The sequence below is a fragment of the Lepidochelys kempii genome, chromosome 2 (genome assembly GCF_965140285.1).
Source record: "Lepidochelys kempii isolate rLepKem1 chromosome 2, rLepKem1.hap1, whole genome shotgun sequence".
Classification (NCBI taxonomy): Eukaryota; Metazoa; Chordata; order Testudines; family Cheloniidae; genus Lepidochelys; species Lepidochelys kempii.
In genome coordinates this window covers 6,458,979-6,474,915 of record NC_136381.1, presented here as the reverse complement: position 1 = coordinate 6,474,915, position 15,937 = coordinate 6,458,979, and the positions used below count along the sequence as shown (strand labels likewise).

At 46.4% G+C, this 15,937-nt stretch overlaps 1 protein-coding gene across 3 annotated transcripts in view; it reads left to right on the top strand.

The window, feature by feature from the left end:
• ADGRB1 (adhesion G protein-coupled receptor B1) overlaps positions 1 to 15,937 on the top strand; it is a 385,515-nt gene that overhangs the window by 211,233 nt on the left and 158,345 nt on the right. For all 3 annotated transcript variants that reach the window (XM_073329982.2, XM_073329980.2, XM_078851413.1), the window contains exons 7-10: positions 3,546 to 3,710; positions 7,702 to 7,866; positions 11,794 to 11,895; positions 15,502 to 15,608. In XM_073329982.2, the coding sequence (XP_073186083.1) occupies positions 3,546 to 3,710; positions 7,702 to 7,866; positions 11,794 to 11,895; positions 15,502 to 15,608 (539 nt within the window). The remainder of the gene's footprint in view (positions 1 to 3,545; positions 3,711 to 7,701; positions 7,867 to 11,793; positions 11,896 to 15,501; positions 15,609 to 15,937) is intronic.

The window sequence follows — 15,937 nt, the reverse complement described above, 5'->3', positions numbered from 1 at the left end:
TTCCTGATTGACTGCAGACTATATCGTAAAACTTGAGTTCTGCTTAGCTATACCTTAACCAATCATTTTCCTGAAATTTAACTAACCAATCCTAACATATTGTAACATGATTATGTAACCAATTATATCCCACCACCTTAATTAGTTTACACCCAGCAAAATTAATTATACAGCAGACAGGAACAATCACAGAACCAGACAGAGATTATACAGACAAACAACAGCAAAGTGGGAACTATAATGACAAGACAATACAGAAGTGAGGATTTCACATCCCAACTATTGATAAGTGAGTTCTTGCCAGACAGGATGCTATCAAACTAAGTTTCCTTTTACATCTTTGAGGCACTTCCCTTCTCTGGAGGCGATAGGCACTATCAGGACAGGATTGTATCCTAACAGCCCAAGAGCACCTTCTTTCAATGTGACTAGGTTGGAATGTGAGGAGGTGACCGGTCGCTTCCCAGCTTATGGCTGCCTCTGCTGCTTAGCCAAAGGCCTTAGCCTAAGAACAGGGCCTCAGACTGTCACAGTAAGAGAAGGCCCTTACACCAGCAGACAGTGATTTTGATTCTTTTATATCTCTATAACTAGCCAAGTGATAAGAATACACCTAAATTCTTAAAATATAGGCCTTTGCAGACAGGCCTGAATATCTATATCCTAACAGCCCATGTTAGCTTAGAGGTTTGCAAGTCCTGAGGAAGCTTCTGAGTAACACAGTCCAAATGTTGGATCTGTAACCAACCCTCCCAAAATAGGGCTGGTTGAAATTTTTCAAATTTTGACAAAAATCGTCTTCAAAATTTAATATTTCCATATGGGGGGAGGGAAGTGTATGTGTGTGGGTGAGAATTTTGTGAAATTTCTCCCCACATTTGCTGTCACATTTTGCTACCCAGTTCCCAAATTAGGTAACTATCCTTGGATTTCTGGCTTTGTTCCTAAAGTCTCTGCTTGGAATTAGAACTTCGCAGAGACCAAGTTGGCTCTCCCATAAAGAGACAAATTGAGGAGGTCAGAGCTGGCAATGCTAGGGGAATAAAGCATATCCCTAGTTAACATTGATACATAATTAATGGCTCTGACAAAAATAAATACATATACTGTTGCAAATAAAATAGCAATGCAAATAAAGGCAGCCCAATTGAAACCTTTCAGCTTTAATTAATCCACAAAGGTAATCATTGGCTCTTCTGTGCCAAACGAGGGCTGCATTGGAGGACTCATTGAAACACAACAATGGGAGCTAGTCAGTGCTTTATACACTTGACAGTCATATCAGTTATTACTGCCCTACTCCGAGGATTCATCACTGCACATGGTTACAATGCTCTGCTAATGGCACAATGACACTTTATTCTGTGGGGTCGGTGGCACAGAGTGACCCCTGCGCCACTTTGGAAGGAGAGGAGAGGACAAGCAAATTATCTACATAGACTCTAGAAGATGAACTTCTAATGAGATACACTGTTATTTGCTTTTCATAAGCTCTGGCTGTTTGCGGTCTCAGCTGCCAGCTACCGAGCACCCTCAGCTCCCAGTGATGTCAATGGGAATGATGGGTTCTCAGCACCTTACAGGATTGGGGCCCTTTATGATTGGAGCTATGAGTAGGGATGTAACCTGGAACCACAGCCAGCTTTGCTGGCTTAATTTCCTAAACTACTGAAAATACAATACATGAATAATCCAAACACATGACCATCCTGTCTCTGTATAATATGACCTTATCCCTCTCCCACGATTTCATTGGTAGGTGCCAAAGGCAGATCCCTATAGACATGTTCCCATTTTATCTCCCTTACACCAAAAACGCTACATTCCTCTGTGACAAGAACAGCCCCTAGCCTTGCAGTGTGCCGTGGTACTATAGCAAAGGGGGCTATTGTGGTAATTGCTGCAATATATTTCTTATTTGGACTGTAAGAGACATGGGACCAGATCCTCAGCTGGTGTGAATCATAGCTCCGTTGAGTTAGGAACAGCTCCACAATTATTATGACTGTTATTTGGCCAGTTCCTGGGAGGAATTGCCTCATTGACTCCAGTGGGGTTTGCAGATGGTGAGCATCTCTTAGTATTCACTCCTTGGTATTAATATGCATTTATGTAATGCCATGAACATAGGTGTGTCAAAGCCTTTATTCTGGAGTGGCTAAAGCCGGGCCCCTAAATCCATAAATAGGTACTGAACTAAGTTGCCTGATGCTCTGATCTGCTGAGCCCTGCAACTCCCATCGACTTTAAAATTGTACGTTTTGGCTATGATACGTTTTCTTTCATGTGCACAAACAAAAAGCAATGAGACCCTGAGACTAATTTGGTGCCTTTTGAGAGCTTGTAAATTACAAAAGGAACCAGATGTCAAATAGTTTTTAAAAAATCAATTTGCGCTTGGGACTGATGAGCCAGAGAGAAAGAGTTTTAATTCGTTAGAGAGCTGAAATCTCCAAGAAATGGGGTTCAGAAGAGAATAAGAACCTTAATAATAGGGATACCACTGAGCCTTGCTTGTTCTCAGCCAGAGAGATAACAACCGCCATTGCTAATGAGGTAAAGCAGGAATGGTAGAAGAGTTAGATGAAATATCTGTTGATTGGGGCTAATTAGAGTAGGACTGCCAGTCTGGGGAATGCTTTAAAATATATCATGCTAATAAAATCCATTCATGTTTCATTCCTAACCTGTGCTTTTCGTAATTTTCCTTTGCTGTTTTTTGCTCATTAATTATCCAAGATGTTTCCGTTCAGAGACACGCGAAGCCTGTCAATGCTAATTCAGCAACAAGAGAAGGGCATTGATACATATATATAAACATACTCATGGATCTTTATTAATTTCCACTCATGCTAGAGGGTATGTCCTGATACACGGAGTGAATTCCATTGAATAATAGTGAGTTCCTGTAAAAAGATTCTCTCTGAAAGACAGATGGAGTTTTAAGGTTCATCCATCCATCTTTCTTTCCTTCCACACATGCTACTTTGAACTAGACCGGGTCAAAATTTTTCCAAGTTTTCCATTTTTCAATTGGAACATGCTGATTTGGCAAAATTGAAATCTTCCACAGGAACATATTGGTTTTGATTAAATGTTTTGATGAAAAATTATTGGAACAATTTATCTCAATTGGGTCAAAATAGCTGGGTATTTTTTACTTTATCATTTTGATTGTTACGTTATATTTATATTATCATTTTTAATATTACTATGAAAGTCAAAAAGTTTGGATTATTGTATGCCATGTTATAATATCACATGTCATGTCATGTGATACTGTCATAGCCTGTGTTCCTAAGGTTCCAGATGAATTGGTATTGCAACCCTTGGTTGGGCAGAGTTTGAGCTCTCCTTCTCTGGGGTACCTGTCTACATCTCTTTGTCAGTCCATGCAGGATGGCTCTCTCTGCTTTGGAGCACTGCATTGTGTCCAGTGCAACAGAACCTTCGCTTCACTGGCCTGGTCTTGCGGAACAGGCCTCACTCCTGGTGAAAGGGATTTTCACATTCTCTGTCTCTTTTTCTCCCTTTGGGCCACTCAGTGGACGGGAACTGGAATGAGTGGTCGAGCTGGAGTCCCTGTTCTACAACCTGCTCCAACGGCACCCAGCAGCGAACGCGGGAGTGCAACGGACCTTCCTATGGGGGAGCAGAGTGCCAGGGGCACTGGGTGGAGACCAGAGATTGCTTCCTACGGCAATGTCCAGGTCAGTGGCAAATGACCTGGTAACATTTTCAAAAGTACCTAAGTCCCATTTCTCAAATGACTTAGGAACTGAAATCGCATTGAAAGTCAATGGGACTTAGACTCCTCGGTGACTTTGGTGCTTTTGAAAAAATTACCCCCCCTTATCCATTAAATCTCTTCTATGGAATTCTTTCTATGTCTCTATGGTATTTTCACACTCCTCCTATTTTATATTAGTTGTTTCCTTGTCCAATTTATGGTTGAAACTGACATAGTATTCACACGTTTGAACCTTCACCGTGACTAGGCTGTGAGGCTGGTTGGGGAGCAAGATCCGTGGCTTCTAGGTCATTGTGACCAGCCCTTCATAGTTAGGTATAACCACCCTGATTTTATGTCATGGGGGATAGGACCTAGGACAGACCATTTCAGAAAGGAACATAAACCAGAATGGAAGCACATGTCGGAGAAGCTTGATACCAGTGGGTCTCAGTCATCTGTCTTACCCTGACTCTCTGGAGTCGGCTGTTTTCGGTCTGGGTACGCTTCGCCGCTCTCTGAGGGAATGGGCTTTGTGCAGGCTACTAAGAAGGGCTTGTGGGATAGCAGAGAACATAAGAACATAAGAGCCACCATACTGGGTAAAACCAAAGGTCCATCTAGCCCAGAATCCTGTCTTCTGACAGTGGCCAATGCCAGGTGCCCCAGAGGGAATGAACAGAACAGGGAATCGTCAAGTGATCCATCCCTGGTCGCCCATTCCCAGCTTCTGGCAAAAGAGAATTCAGCTGCCTGGCTTCCACATCACTAAAGGTTCAAAGTCACCCTTTAGATAGGTGGGCTTAACTGAGGGCTTTGCAGGGGTGCTGTTCCTCAGAGAATATCAGAAGGTCCTTGGGGGACTACTTTCTCTAGCAGCAGAACACCACAATCACAAAGCAGAGCTTAGGCAGGGCATTGTCCTTTCCTACACTGAGACCAATAGGCCCTGCTATCTTTTTTTAGTCGCTGAGCTTCTGTTATCATAGTTGTTGTTAGAGTGTCATGGGGACACGGCCCAAACTGCAAGCGCAGTTAACATTGGTGTAGAAAGGGCTAGAGGCTGTGGCACAGCATATGCTTTGTGATAATGGTGTTCTTCCACAGTTAAGGAAAGAAGAAAAGTAATCCCTCACCTCCCAGGATCCTGTTAAATTAGGCCTCCTAAATGATTTGCTAAAATGTGATTAAAATGAGGATTCAGGACTCCTAGGTCCTAGTTCTCATTCTGTTACTGAGCTGCGGCATGGCCACAGGCAACGCACTATTCCCCATCTGTGACATGAAGAGGATATTTCCCTACCTGACAGCCGCGTTGGGAGGATTAATTAGCAGTTGTACTGTGCTTTGAAGATGTTAAATGTCATTATTAATAGTAAGAAGTGAACTACGAAGCAGCATGTCCACAGAGCGCGCAGAGGCACTCAGAGAAGTTACAATGGAACTAGACAACCTTACAGTCCATTTCTCAGAGCGCTTGCAAATCCCATTTCCAAGGCATGTGAACCAACCATACGCACTGAGAAAAGACAGTTAAACTGCAGCCAAAATCTTTTACATGCGAGGCCCAGAATGTAAAAACAGGTGACTTGTTCCAGGAAGGAATGTGGCCAGTTTAAGTTCTTGAGGGTTTATGCTGCACTTACATGGTGAGTAGGCCTTGAGGTAGCTTCTTGCACAAGAGCGAATTTCACTCAAAATGAAACCCAAAGTGGGCAATAACACAACAGCTGGAGGAGGGCTTCTTGGCTGTATCTGTGTGGTTTCTCTGCTTCTCTAAATCTGCTTTGTTGGTACCTCCTCACCTCCTAAACTGATGAAGGGAATCTTTGTCTGTCTGCTTGTGAAATGGTCATTGTACTGCACTGAAGCTGTAGACTTTGGTTATTAAATGGTAATATAAGTGCATGCAGTGTTGGGGTAGCTGTGTTGGCCCCAGGATATGAGAGAGACAAGAGGGATGAGGTAGGATCTTTTATTGGACCAACTTCTGTTGGTGAAAAACAGAAGAGTCAAGGTTTTGAGCTTACCCAGAGGCCTTGTAAGAGCTGATCTCTTTCACCAACAGAAATATCTCCATAAAAGATATTACCTCACCCACCTTGTCTCTCTAATATAAATGGCAGACAGTCCCTGTCCCTGTCTATATTCAGAGCTTCCACAGCCAGACCCCAAAATCTTAGCCCAGGGTGAGATGAGTCAGGAAGCCTGGATGTCTCAGGTAATTGGAAATAGAAACATAAGGACAGCCACACTGGGTCAGACCAATGGTCCATCTACCCCAGTATCCTGTCTTCCGACAGTGGCTGGTGATAGATGCTTCAGAGAGAATGAACAGAACAGAGCAATTTATTGAGTGATCCATCCCATGTCATTCAGTCCCAGCTTCTGGCAGTCAGAGGCTTTAGGGTACCCAGCGCATGGGTTACGTCTCTGACCATCTTGGCTTATAGCCATTGATGGACCTATCCTCCATGAACTTATCTAATTCTTTTTTGAACCCAGTTATACTTTTGACCTTCACAACATCCCCTGGCAAAGAGTTCCACAGTTTGACTGTGCGTTGTGTGAAGAAGTACTTCCTTCTGTTTGTTTTAAACCTGCTGCCTGTTAATGTCATCGGGTGACCCTGATTTCCGTGTTACCTAAAGGAGTAAATAACGCTTCTCTAGTTGCTGTCTCGACACCACTCATGATTTTATCGACCTCTCTCATATCCCCTCTTAGTCGTCTCTTTTCCACGCTGAACAGTCCCAGTCTTTGTAATCTCTCGTCATGCAGAAGCTGTTCCAGACCCCAAATCTCTTTTGTTGCCCTTCTCTGTACTTTTTCCAATTCTCATATATCTTTTTTTTTGTGATGGGTCAACCAGACCTGCCTGCAGGATTTAAGGTGTGGGTGTACCTTGGCTTTATACAGTGGCATTATGATATTTTCTGTCTTATTATCTATCCCTTTCCTAATGGTTCCTAACGTGCTGTTAGCCTTTTTGACTGCCACTTCACATTGAACAGATGAAAAATGGGATAGGGGATAAGTGAATTAATGCTGCTTTTCGGTAGTTGATTTGAACTGAGCTGATCGCCTGAGCCTGGTTCCTACCAGACAAGTGTCTGTAGGGAGACCCCTGAATGTCACCCTTAGTAGCAGTTTCAGGAGAGAATCCAAGGAGTGATTGGGCCTGGAGACTGCACTGTCCTAGGGTCCTTCCAGGCTGGGGCTGAGGTAGGAAGACGAGACATAAGGAGAAGCCTGCACTGGAGCAGAACATCTTGTAGTGTTTACTTTGGGCATAAGCCTACGATTTCAGGGTATGTCTAGACGGGGAGTTAGTGCACAGCAAGCTGGGGTGCAAATTCTTAGTGCACGAATGTGGCACATATTACCTGGCAGTGTGCCCCTGCTACCATGCACGAAAAATTCCTCAGGATGCTTTAACATACTCCTACTTCAAACAGCAATAGGTCAAAGTGCACCAGGGAACTTGAAGTGCGCTGTAGCAGGGTCCGCATAGCCAGTGAATTCGCAGTGTGCTAGAATGCAGGCGATTTACGTTCCAGCTTGCTGCATTCTAACTTTCCGTTTCGAAAAGGCCCCACTCTGCAGGGTTCACATTTCTTCCACCACAACTAAAATCATTTAAAAGCAATCCACAGTTCTCAGGTGTGATTATGATCCCCTGCACACTTTACACGGTTGACTGCAAGGAAGCTGCTCCTGAATTCCCTCATGCATGTGAGATCAGAGTTAGGCCATCAATGTGCAGAAGCAATCAAGATATGAACTGTTATATCACTCCTACGCACCCTCTCCTCCTCCTTTTAACTTGTGTTAGAGCCTTTTCAAGGCAGGGAGCCGACACCTAACATCCAGCCATGTCACTGCAAACTGTATGTCCAATGTTTACCTTGAGGACGAGCTGCCTCGTGTTGCTCAGGAACTGTTTTCTTTCCTCTTTTGCTCTCCTGCAGTGGACGGAAAGTGGCAGGCGTGGGGGCCGTGGGGGAGCTGTACGACCTCATGTGGGGGCGGGACGCAGAGACGTGACCGTGTGTGCTACGGCCCCTTCTTCGGAGGAGACTCTTGTCAGGGGCCCAAGGAGGAGTATAAGCAGTGTAATGACAAGAAGTGTCCTGGTACGTATCTCACACTCTTCCTGCTTTCTGTTCAGATCGGGAACACAGACAGTGGGGAAGGGCTGCTGCTTGTATGAGTCAGAGTTTAATACCACGAGGGACCTCTGGTCTGGCCTTCTGCATAACACAGGCCTGCTGGTGGGGCTTGGTCCAACACCTATCCAAGCCAATTGTGAGGCTCTCCCTGATTTCAATGGGTGTGCGATTGGGCCTACCGTGAGTGGATGGGCATGCTCAGTGCTTCTTGACTGGCATGTGGTTGGAGACAGGCAGCTGATGATTTATCAAGAGGCAAAGAACTGGTGTGTGAGTACCCAGCGAAAGCACTACCGGAGCATCCCCGATGCTCTGTCATATTCACACTGCTCCCACTGGGCCACTAGCCGCTGGAGTTACCCACATGCCATTGCACGACCCAGAGCAGGGTTAGACAGCACAGTGCTGGCCGAGCCTATCTGAGTCCTGGTTAGTCTATAGCTCCCGCTGGTGCTATTGCCAGGGGAGAAGAACGTGCTGCAAATTATGGGGCTGAAAAACCTGAGTGAGGTCAAGGTTGGAGAGTTTTGCAGGGCAGACAAAACCTGGGTTTCTAAATGTGAAACACAAGCAGAAGCAGGTAGTTAAAGGGCTTAAAAGCAATGTTTATTTTCCTTTGCAAGCCAGTCTTAGAGCCCCTTCTTGGGAAATCTCTGCTTGAAGTTCTCTCTCCTGTGTTGTACAGGAGGTCAGACTAGAGAGCCAAATTGGTTCCTTTTGATAAGATTCAGAGTTTTTAATAGTGAGGGTATTTAATCATCCAAACTGATTACCAAGGGATGTGGTGACTTCTCTCTCACTGGTGTCTCTTGAAAAGACACACTCTAGCCTAAGCAAAAGCTATTGGGCTGGATGCAGGGGTCACTGTGGAAGTGCGATGGCCTGTGTTATACAGGGGGTCAGACTAGACGATCATAAAGGTCTCTGTGAATCAAAGGGGAAAAGACCCAAACGGTAGCATGAAGGTGTCACCTAACTTCAACTATTGGTCCATCCCCTGGATTCTCTTCTAATTCAGCCAACAGCATTCCCTGACCATAGGAAAATTTTGGGCCTGATCCTCAGCTTCACAGACTTTACCTTTGATTTATGCTGGCTGAGGATCTGGAGCAAACCAAGTCATTTTGTTAATTTTGGTAGGGGCTTGGAGCTGTGCTATCATATACAAAAGGAGGCACATCTCAGTAGTGCGGGTGTTTCACATGAAAGGAGCTTGTTGTAATTATTTTGGGGGGGTGTGGGGGCAAGGGGGACTCTGCAAGTCAATGGCTACAAATAAACCTCCTTGATTATTATTCTCAAGGAAAACTCAAATACCAACCTGATTTTGTTTTAACAGAAGGATTGAGCTTAATTGAGTTTGATATTAAAATCTCCCAGTGCAACTCGCTTCCTAGAGTAAAAAGGATTTCTGTTACAAAGCGATATTAAAAATTACAGCAATCAACTGATTCCCTCCTGGCCTGGGAATCACTCCTGCGCTTGTAGGCAAGAAAATGCCAGGCAATACCAGGTCTTTCTAAGGAGCATCCCTGATGCACTGCATCACATAGCACTTCCTGGAAAGGGCTGTCACAAGCGGGAGTGACAAGAAAGGGTTGGAAGGTTGGCATTAGGGAGAGAGAGCGAGGGGGTTGGCATGGGGGAGCCATTCTCCTGAGCCCTTCCCCGTCCCCTTCCCCCTTGCTGCTTCAGCTCAATAGCTTTGCAACAAAGAATGCTAGCAGCTCTCCATAATCCTTCTTTGAAACACTGAGTGAACCAGAGCGGCACAATGGGTTTATGGCTAAGGCACTGGGCTGGGACCCAGGAGATCTGGGCTCAAATTCACAGCTCTGCCACAGTGTAACGTGGGCAAATCACCTAATCTGTGCTTCAGGCACTCTTTGGTAAAACAGGGCCAGTAATACTCCCTTTCCCGCCCCCACCCCGCTGTCTGTCTTGTGTATGTAGATTGTAAATTCTGTTGGGAAGGGACTGTTTCTTGTTGTGCCTAGCACAATGCGGGCCTGATCTCAGCGGGGGCCTTCAGGTGCTACTGGAATACCTACAACAGCAACAGCAGGCAATTAAAAGGAATAGGATGAGAGCTCTTTATGAGTGAATATCATGGCTAGTGGTTGGTAGTGGTCTTCCAGGAAGCATGGGGAGGGGGGAGCTGTGTTTCAAGTACAGACGGATTTGGATGTAGATTCCATTCTGAACTGGGTACCTGTGGGTCACTCCACCTGTCTGGGGCCTTTGTAGAAATCGGTGTTACCCACAAGATCTGGATCTGAGCTGCCCCACTGTCAGAGGTTTGTCAGATACAGAATTCTGGCTCCAGCCCCGTCTTTAAATTCACAGCCCTGCCTCCCACCCGGAGGAATCTTGCAGTCAGCTCCAAAGCAGCACATGTGAAGATGGACACCCACAACCCAGAAGCGGATCCCCGAGATATTCCATACCCCCTGTAGTCATGCACCATTTAGGACTTGTGAGCTCTCCCTGTGCTGAAGATGCACTTGGGGGCTGCAGGCTCCGCTAACTCCCCTGAGCTCACAGTAAAACTCAGGACCTAGGAAATGTATTTACTTCAGTCATCTGCAGCTACTGCCGCCCTCCCCCGCGGCTCGGCTGATTGTGTCCTTGGCACACCACTACTGGCACTGCTGAACTCTGGCGAGGAGGAGAGCCCGGTGAACAGCTGCCGAGCCCAGTCAATGACTGGCATTGGCTTGGCAACTGCCAGGCCTGGATGGGAACAGCCGTGCATGCAGCCGCCTGGTTTATGGGTAGTGTTACATGCACAATAAATAGAAAATGTAATTGCAAACCGTTACATATAAGGCTTTCCCTTCCCACCCCAAGGAGTGATAAATAGTTTTAATACCAGATTCACAGCTTCCCCAGTTTTATGTACCATAAGTAATCTTTTCCCACATAAACCATCACTCACGTAGTAGATGTGCTTCCAACTCGCTGACAGCACGTTGGCCATTTTGACTCCCTCTGTGGGCTGACACAGCTTCACCCCACTTTGCAGCCGCCCCTTTCCTCCCAAGCCTGCGTCCGTTAGACCCAGCTGAAGCCGGAGGTTGGTGTAACCACTGCACGGGGTGCTTTCCGCTGGTGCCGGGAGCAGCCACATCATTTAAACATGGCAGCAGCCTGCTGGGCACTGCAGTGGTCGTTTCTTATGAGCAGCTGATGGAAACCCAGCTTCTTGGCATTATGGGGTGGTGCTTACACCCTCTGCTTGTCCATATTCGCCTGGCAAAGTAAGCATCTGATACCCAGTGCCCCAAGAATAGCTGCCTATGCAGGGCTTGAGGGGGCTCTCTATGTGGTCCGGGTTCAACCTCGTTTCTGTCTAGCTGTGTCTCCTTTCCCTTTCTTTCCTCCCCTTTCCCCTTCCAACCTTTCCTGGTCTTCTCCTCTAGGATGTGGCAGTTCTATATAGCAGTGTTTTAAACATACATAGCCTAGGACAGGTGTAATGCCTCCTAGGCATGGGTCCCACGCAGGGTTGGCTCCTTTGCCACCAGAACCCCAGATCCCTACAATGTGAGCTAAGCACAAGCAGGTAACACACTTTGCATTCACCTGAGGTGGGCACTTAACCCTCAATTAACCCTCACAGGGGATCAAGGTTCAGTTTTCGGATAGGCAACGTGAGCTATAGACAGGTCAGGTGGCTTTGCCCAAGGCCAAGTGATGAGGCAGCTGTGGTTTAATCTCAGGAGCTGCTGGCTCTCTACACAGCACGCTTTTCTCCACACTGCCAAGTCCTTTTTCTGCCTCTCCCTTTAATCTTCCCCCTCTCTGCTACTTGCCCCCTTACTTTCTTCCCATCTTGCCCATGCTGAGCAGCTGGCGGCATAGCCAACCCAGTGCCTTTGTCCTTTACAGAGCCCCATGAAATATGCGATGAAGATAACTTTGCTTCCGTGGTTTGGAAGGAAACGCCTGCCGGAGAGGCTGCGGCTGTCCGGTGTCCTCGCAATGCCACTGGTAAGGAGAAGGACGCGCCCTGCCTGTCGAGTCAACTTAAACTCATGGAGACCTTGGTCTTGGGGGGGACTTAATAAAGTGCGTGACTGCTGGGGAGCTTTCTCCAGAAGCACACGGTGGCTGCATCTGTTTTCTCTTGGCACCGCTGTCCTCCGGAGGCGGTGTAGCCTTGTGCTGCTGGGCAACGGGCAGTTCAGAGGCAAAGCCGCGAGAGGGCTCAGAGGCAGCTCTTAGGTGAGCTTCTCAAGGTCTTTCTCGGTGCTTGATGGGAGCTGAGATGGGGCGGGGGGATGGAGGAGGCACAGGATTCATCTGTGATGAATGTAAAGGGTTTTTTTTATTGAGGCTGCTGGACACTGACAGCCCCTGTAGTTCTCTTTGGATCGCTCAGCCTGTGCTGCCTAGGGTCATCCACTGGCACGGTCTCTGCCTAGGTCCCAGCCTGGAGTAAGCAGTCATGGGAGGGTCTGCGGAATGCACCGCAATCAGGTTACAGGAAGTGTATCCAAAGGAAGTTTACTAAACCGATTAGCAATAAAAGCCTGATTGTGAACTTAGCCACACCTGCTACTGGAAAACTCTCAAAGAGGGAGAGGGCATGTCCACTGTGCTGGCAGGAAGGGTCAGACAAGATCATAGAATCATAGAAGATCCGGGTCGGAAGGGACCTCAGGAGGTCATCTAGTCCAACGCCCTGCTCAAAGCAGGACCAACACCAACTAAATCATCCCAGCCAGGGCTTTCTCAAACCTGACCTTAAAAACCTCTAAGGAAGGAGATTCCACCACCTCCCTAGGTAACCCATTCCAGTGCTTCACCACCCTCCTAGTGAAAAAGTTTTTCCTAATATCCAACCGAAACCTCCCCCACTGCAACTTGAGACCATTGCTCCTTGTTCTGTCATCTGCTACCACTGAGAACAGTTTAGATCCATCCTCTTTGGGACCCCCTTTCAGGTAGTTGAAAGTAGCTATCAAATCCCCCCTCATTCTTCTCTTCTGCAGACTAAATAATCCTAGTTGCCTCAGCCTCTCCTCATAAATCATGTGCTCATGTGCCCCCTAATAATTTTTGTTGCCCTCCGCTGGACTCTTTCCAATTTTTCCACATCCTTCTTGTAGTGTGGGGCCCAAAACTGGACACGGTACTCCAGATGAGGCCTCACCAATGCCAAATAGAGGGGAACGATCATGTCCCTTGATCTGCTGGCAATGCCCCTACTTATACAGCCCAAAATGCCATTAGCCTTCTTGGCAACAAGGGCACATTGTTGACTCATATCCAGCTTCTCGTCCACTGTAACCCCTAGGTCCTTTTCTAGAGAACTGCTGCCTAGCCGCTCAGTCCCTGTAGCAGTCTGTAGCAGTGCATGGGATTCTTCCATCCTAAGTGTAGGACTCTGCACTTCTCCTTGTTGAACCTCATCAGATTTCTTTTGATCCAATCCTCTAATTTGTCTAGGTCCCTCTGTATCCTATCCCTACCCTTCAGCATATCTACCACTCCTCCCAGTTGAGTGTCATCTGCAAACTTGCTGAGGGTGTAATCCACACCATCTTCCAGATCATTAATGAAGATATTAAACAAAACTGGCCCCAGGACCGACCCTTGGGGCACTACGCTTGATACCAGCTGCCAACCAGACATGGAGCCATTTATCACTACTTGTTGAGCCCCATGATCTAGCCAGCTTTCTATCCACCTTATAATCCATTCATCCAGCCATTCATTCACCTCCTTCATCTTCTTCATCACTGATTCATCTCTTTTTCCATGGCAGGAGGGATGGTATGAGCAAAGGAAAGGCCACCAAAGCGGCAAATCACTGTAAATTAGGAGGTGACTGGAATAACGAAGGACAATGGACAGGACTCACAGAGGAGGCAAATGGCCGTGTTTGCAGTTTCAGAGTACCTCAGCTCAAAGGCGGTGCTGTTGGTTATTTATCCCCTTTTGACATCTCTGGAGAAGCCTAGCGGCCATTGCTGCTTTAATCCCTCAGCTTAGAGATACGGAATCAGGCACTTTTGTGAGATTCTCTGGGACTCTCTGGGTTTGCCTCCCATGGGTGCAGACATAGAGTTTCCTTTGTTCGAGTTAGCCTGATCTAAATTGCCAGCCAAGTGCTTCCACCGTGGTTTTCTTTGGCTCTCATGCCCCTGGGGGATGCAGAGAAAGGAGATAAAAAACCCCATCCAAAGTGCATGTGTTTGCTGTATGCGCTCAGCAATTGTCTGTGGCAGTTTGTGTGCATCTCTAGCTAAATCAGCTTGTTGTGGGTACCCTCCACGAGAATGCTCAGGGTTTCCATAGGAACATAAGAATGGCCATCCTGAGTCCATCTACCCAGTATCCTGTCTTCCGACAGTGCCCTGTGCTAGATGCTTCCGAGGGAATGAAGAGAACAGGGCAATTTACCAAGTGATCCATCCCCCATTGTCCAATCCTAGCTTCAGGCAGTCAGAGGCTTAGGGCCACCCAGAGCATGGGGTTGCATCTCTGACCATCTTGGCTAATAGCCACTGATGGACCTATCCTCCATGAATTTATCTAATTTTTTTTTAACCCACTTATGCTTTTGGCTTTCACAACATTCCCTGGCAATGAGTTCCACAGCTTGACTGTGCGTTGTGTGAAGAAATCCTTCCTTTTGTTTGTTTTAAACTTGCTACCCATTAATGACTCCTGGTTCTTCTCTATTCACAGTCTCCACACCCGCCATGATTCTATAGACCTCTGTCATATCACCCCTTAGTCGTCTCTTTTCTAAAATGAACAGTCCCAGTCTTTTAAATCTCTCCTCATGTGGACACTGTTCCAGACCCCATATCATTCTTGTTGCTCTTCTCTGTACCTTTTCCAATTCTAATACATCTTTTTTGAGATGGAACAACCAGAACTGCATGCAGTATTCAACGTGTGGGCGTACTATGGATTTATATTGTGGTATTTTGATATTTTTTGTCTTATTATCTGTCCCTTTCCTAATGGCTCCCAACATTCTCTTACCTTTTTTTGACTGCCACTGCACACTGAGCAGATGTTTTCAGAGAACTGTCCACGATGACCCCGAGATCTCTTTCTTGAGTGGTATCAGCTAATTTAGAGCCCACCATTTTATATGTATAGTTGGGATGATGTCTTCCAATGTGCATTGCTTTGCACTTATCAACACTGAATTTCCTCTGCCATTTTGTTGCCCAGTCACACAGTTTTGTGAGATCCCTTTGTAACTGTTCACAGACAGCTTTATTCTTGAGTAAATTTAGTATCGCCTTCAAACTTTGTCACCCCACTGTTTCCTATCCCTTTTCCAGATCATTTATGAATACCTTGACCAACACAGTACAGATCCTTGAGGGACCTCACTTTTTACCCCTCTCCACTGTGAAAACTGACCATTTATTCCTACCCTTTCTTTTCTATCTTTCAACCAGTTAGTGAGAGGATCTTCCTTCTGATCTAATGACTGCTTACTTTGCTTAAGAGCCTTTGGTGTGGACCTTGTCAAAGGCTTTCTGAAAGTCCAAGTACAATAGATCCACTGGATCACCTTTGTCCACATCCAGCTGTCCTCTCTTCCATGCCCCTTTCATTCTCCTTTAGGGTTGATCCTGCGAAGATGCACTTTAGATGAAGAGGGGATAGCATACTGGGAGACTCCGACATACATCAAGTGTGTTTCCATTGACTACAGGAATATACAGATGATGGTAAGAGAGATTCACTTCTCATCTGAATGGAGCCATTTCCCCCCATTGTCGCTTTTTACTTAGATGGGAGATTCCCCAGAGAATCCCAAAGTGCTTACACTGACCCACTCTTCCCTCTGAGGCAGTAGTGAGCCAGTGACCCATTATTGTGTTAGAGGGTGCAGTGGTGCTGAAGGCTCTGTCTTTTGGACTAATCCTACAACAGAGGCCTGGCCACTTGTGATTATTTAAAGGGCTCCTAGCACTTTTTGCAAGGGTAGAGGGTGTTAACCTCAGTATCCTGGCCAAACTCCAGTTTCCTTACATTCACCCTGCAGTGTTAAAAGATA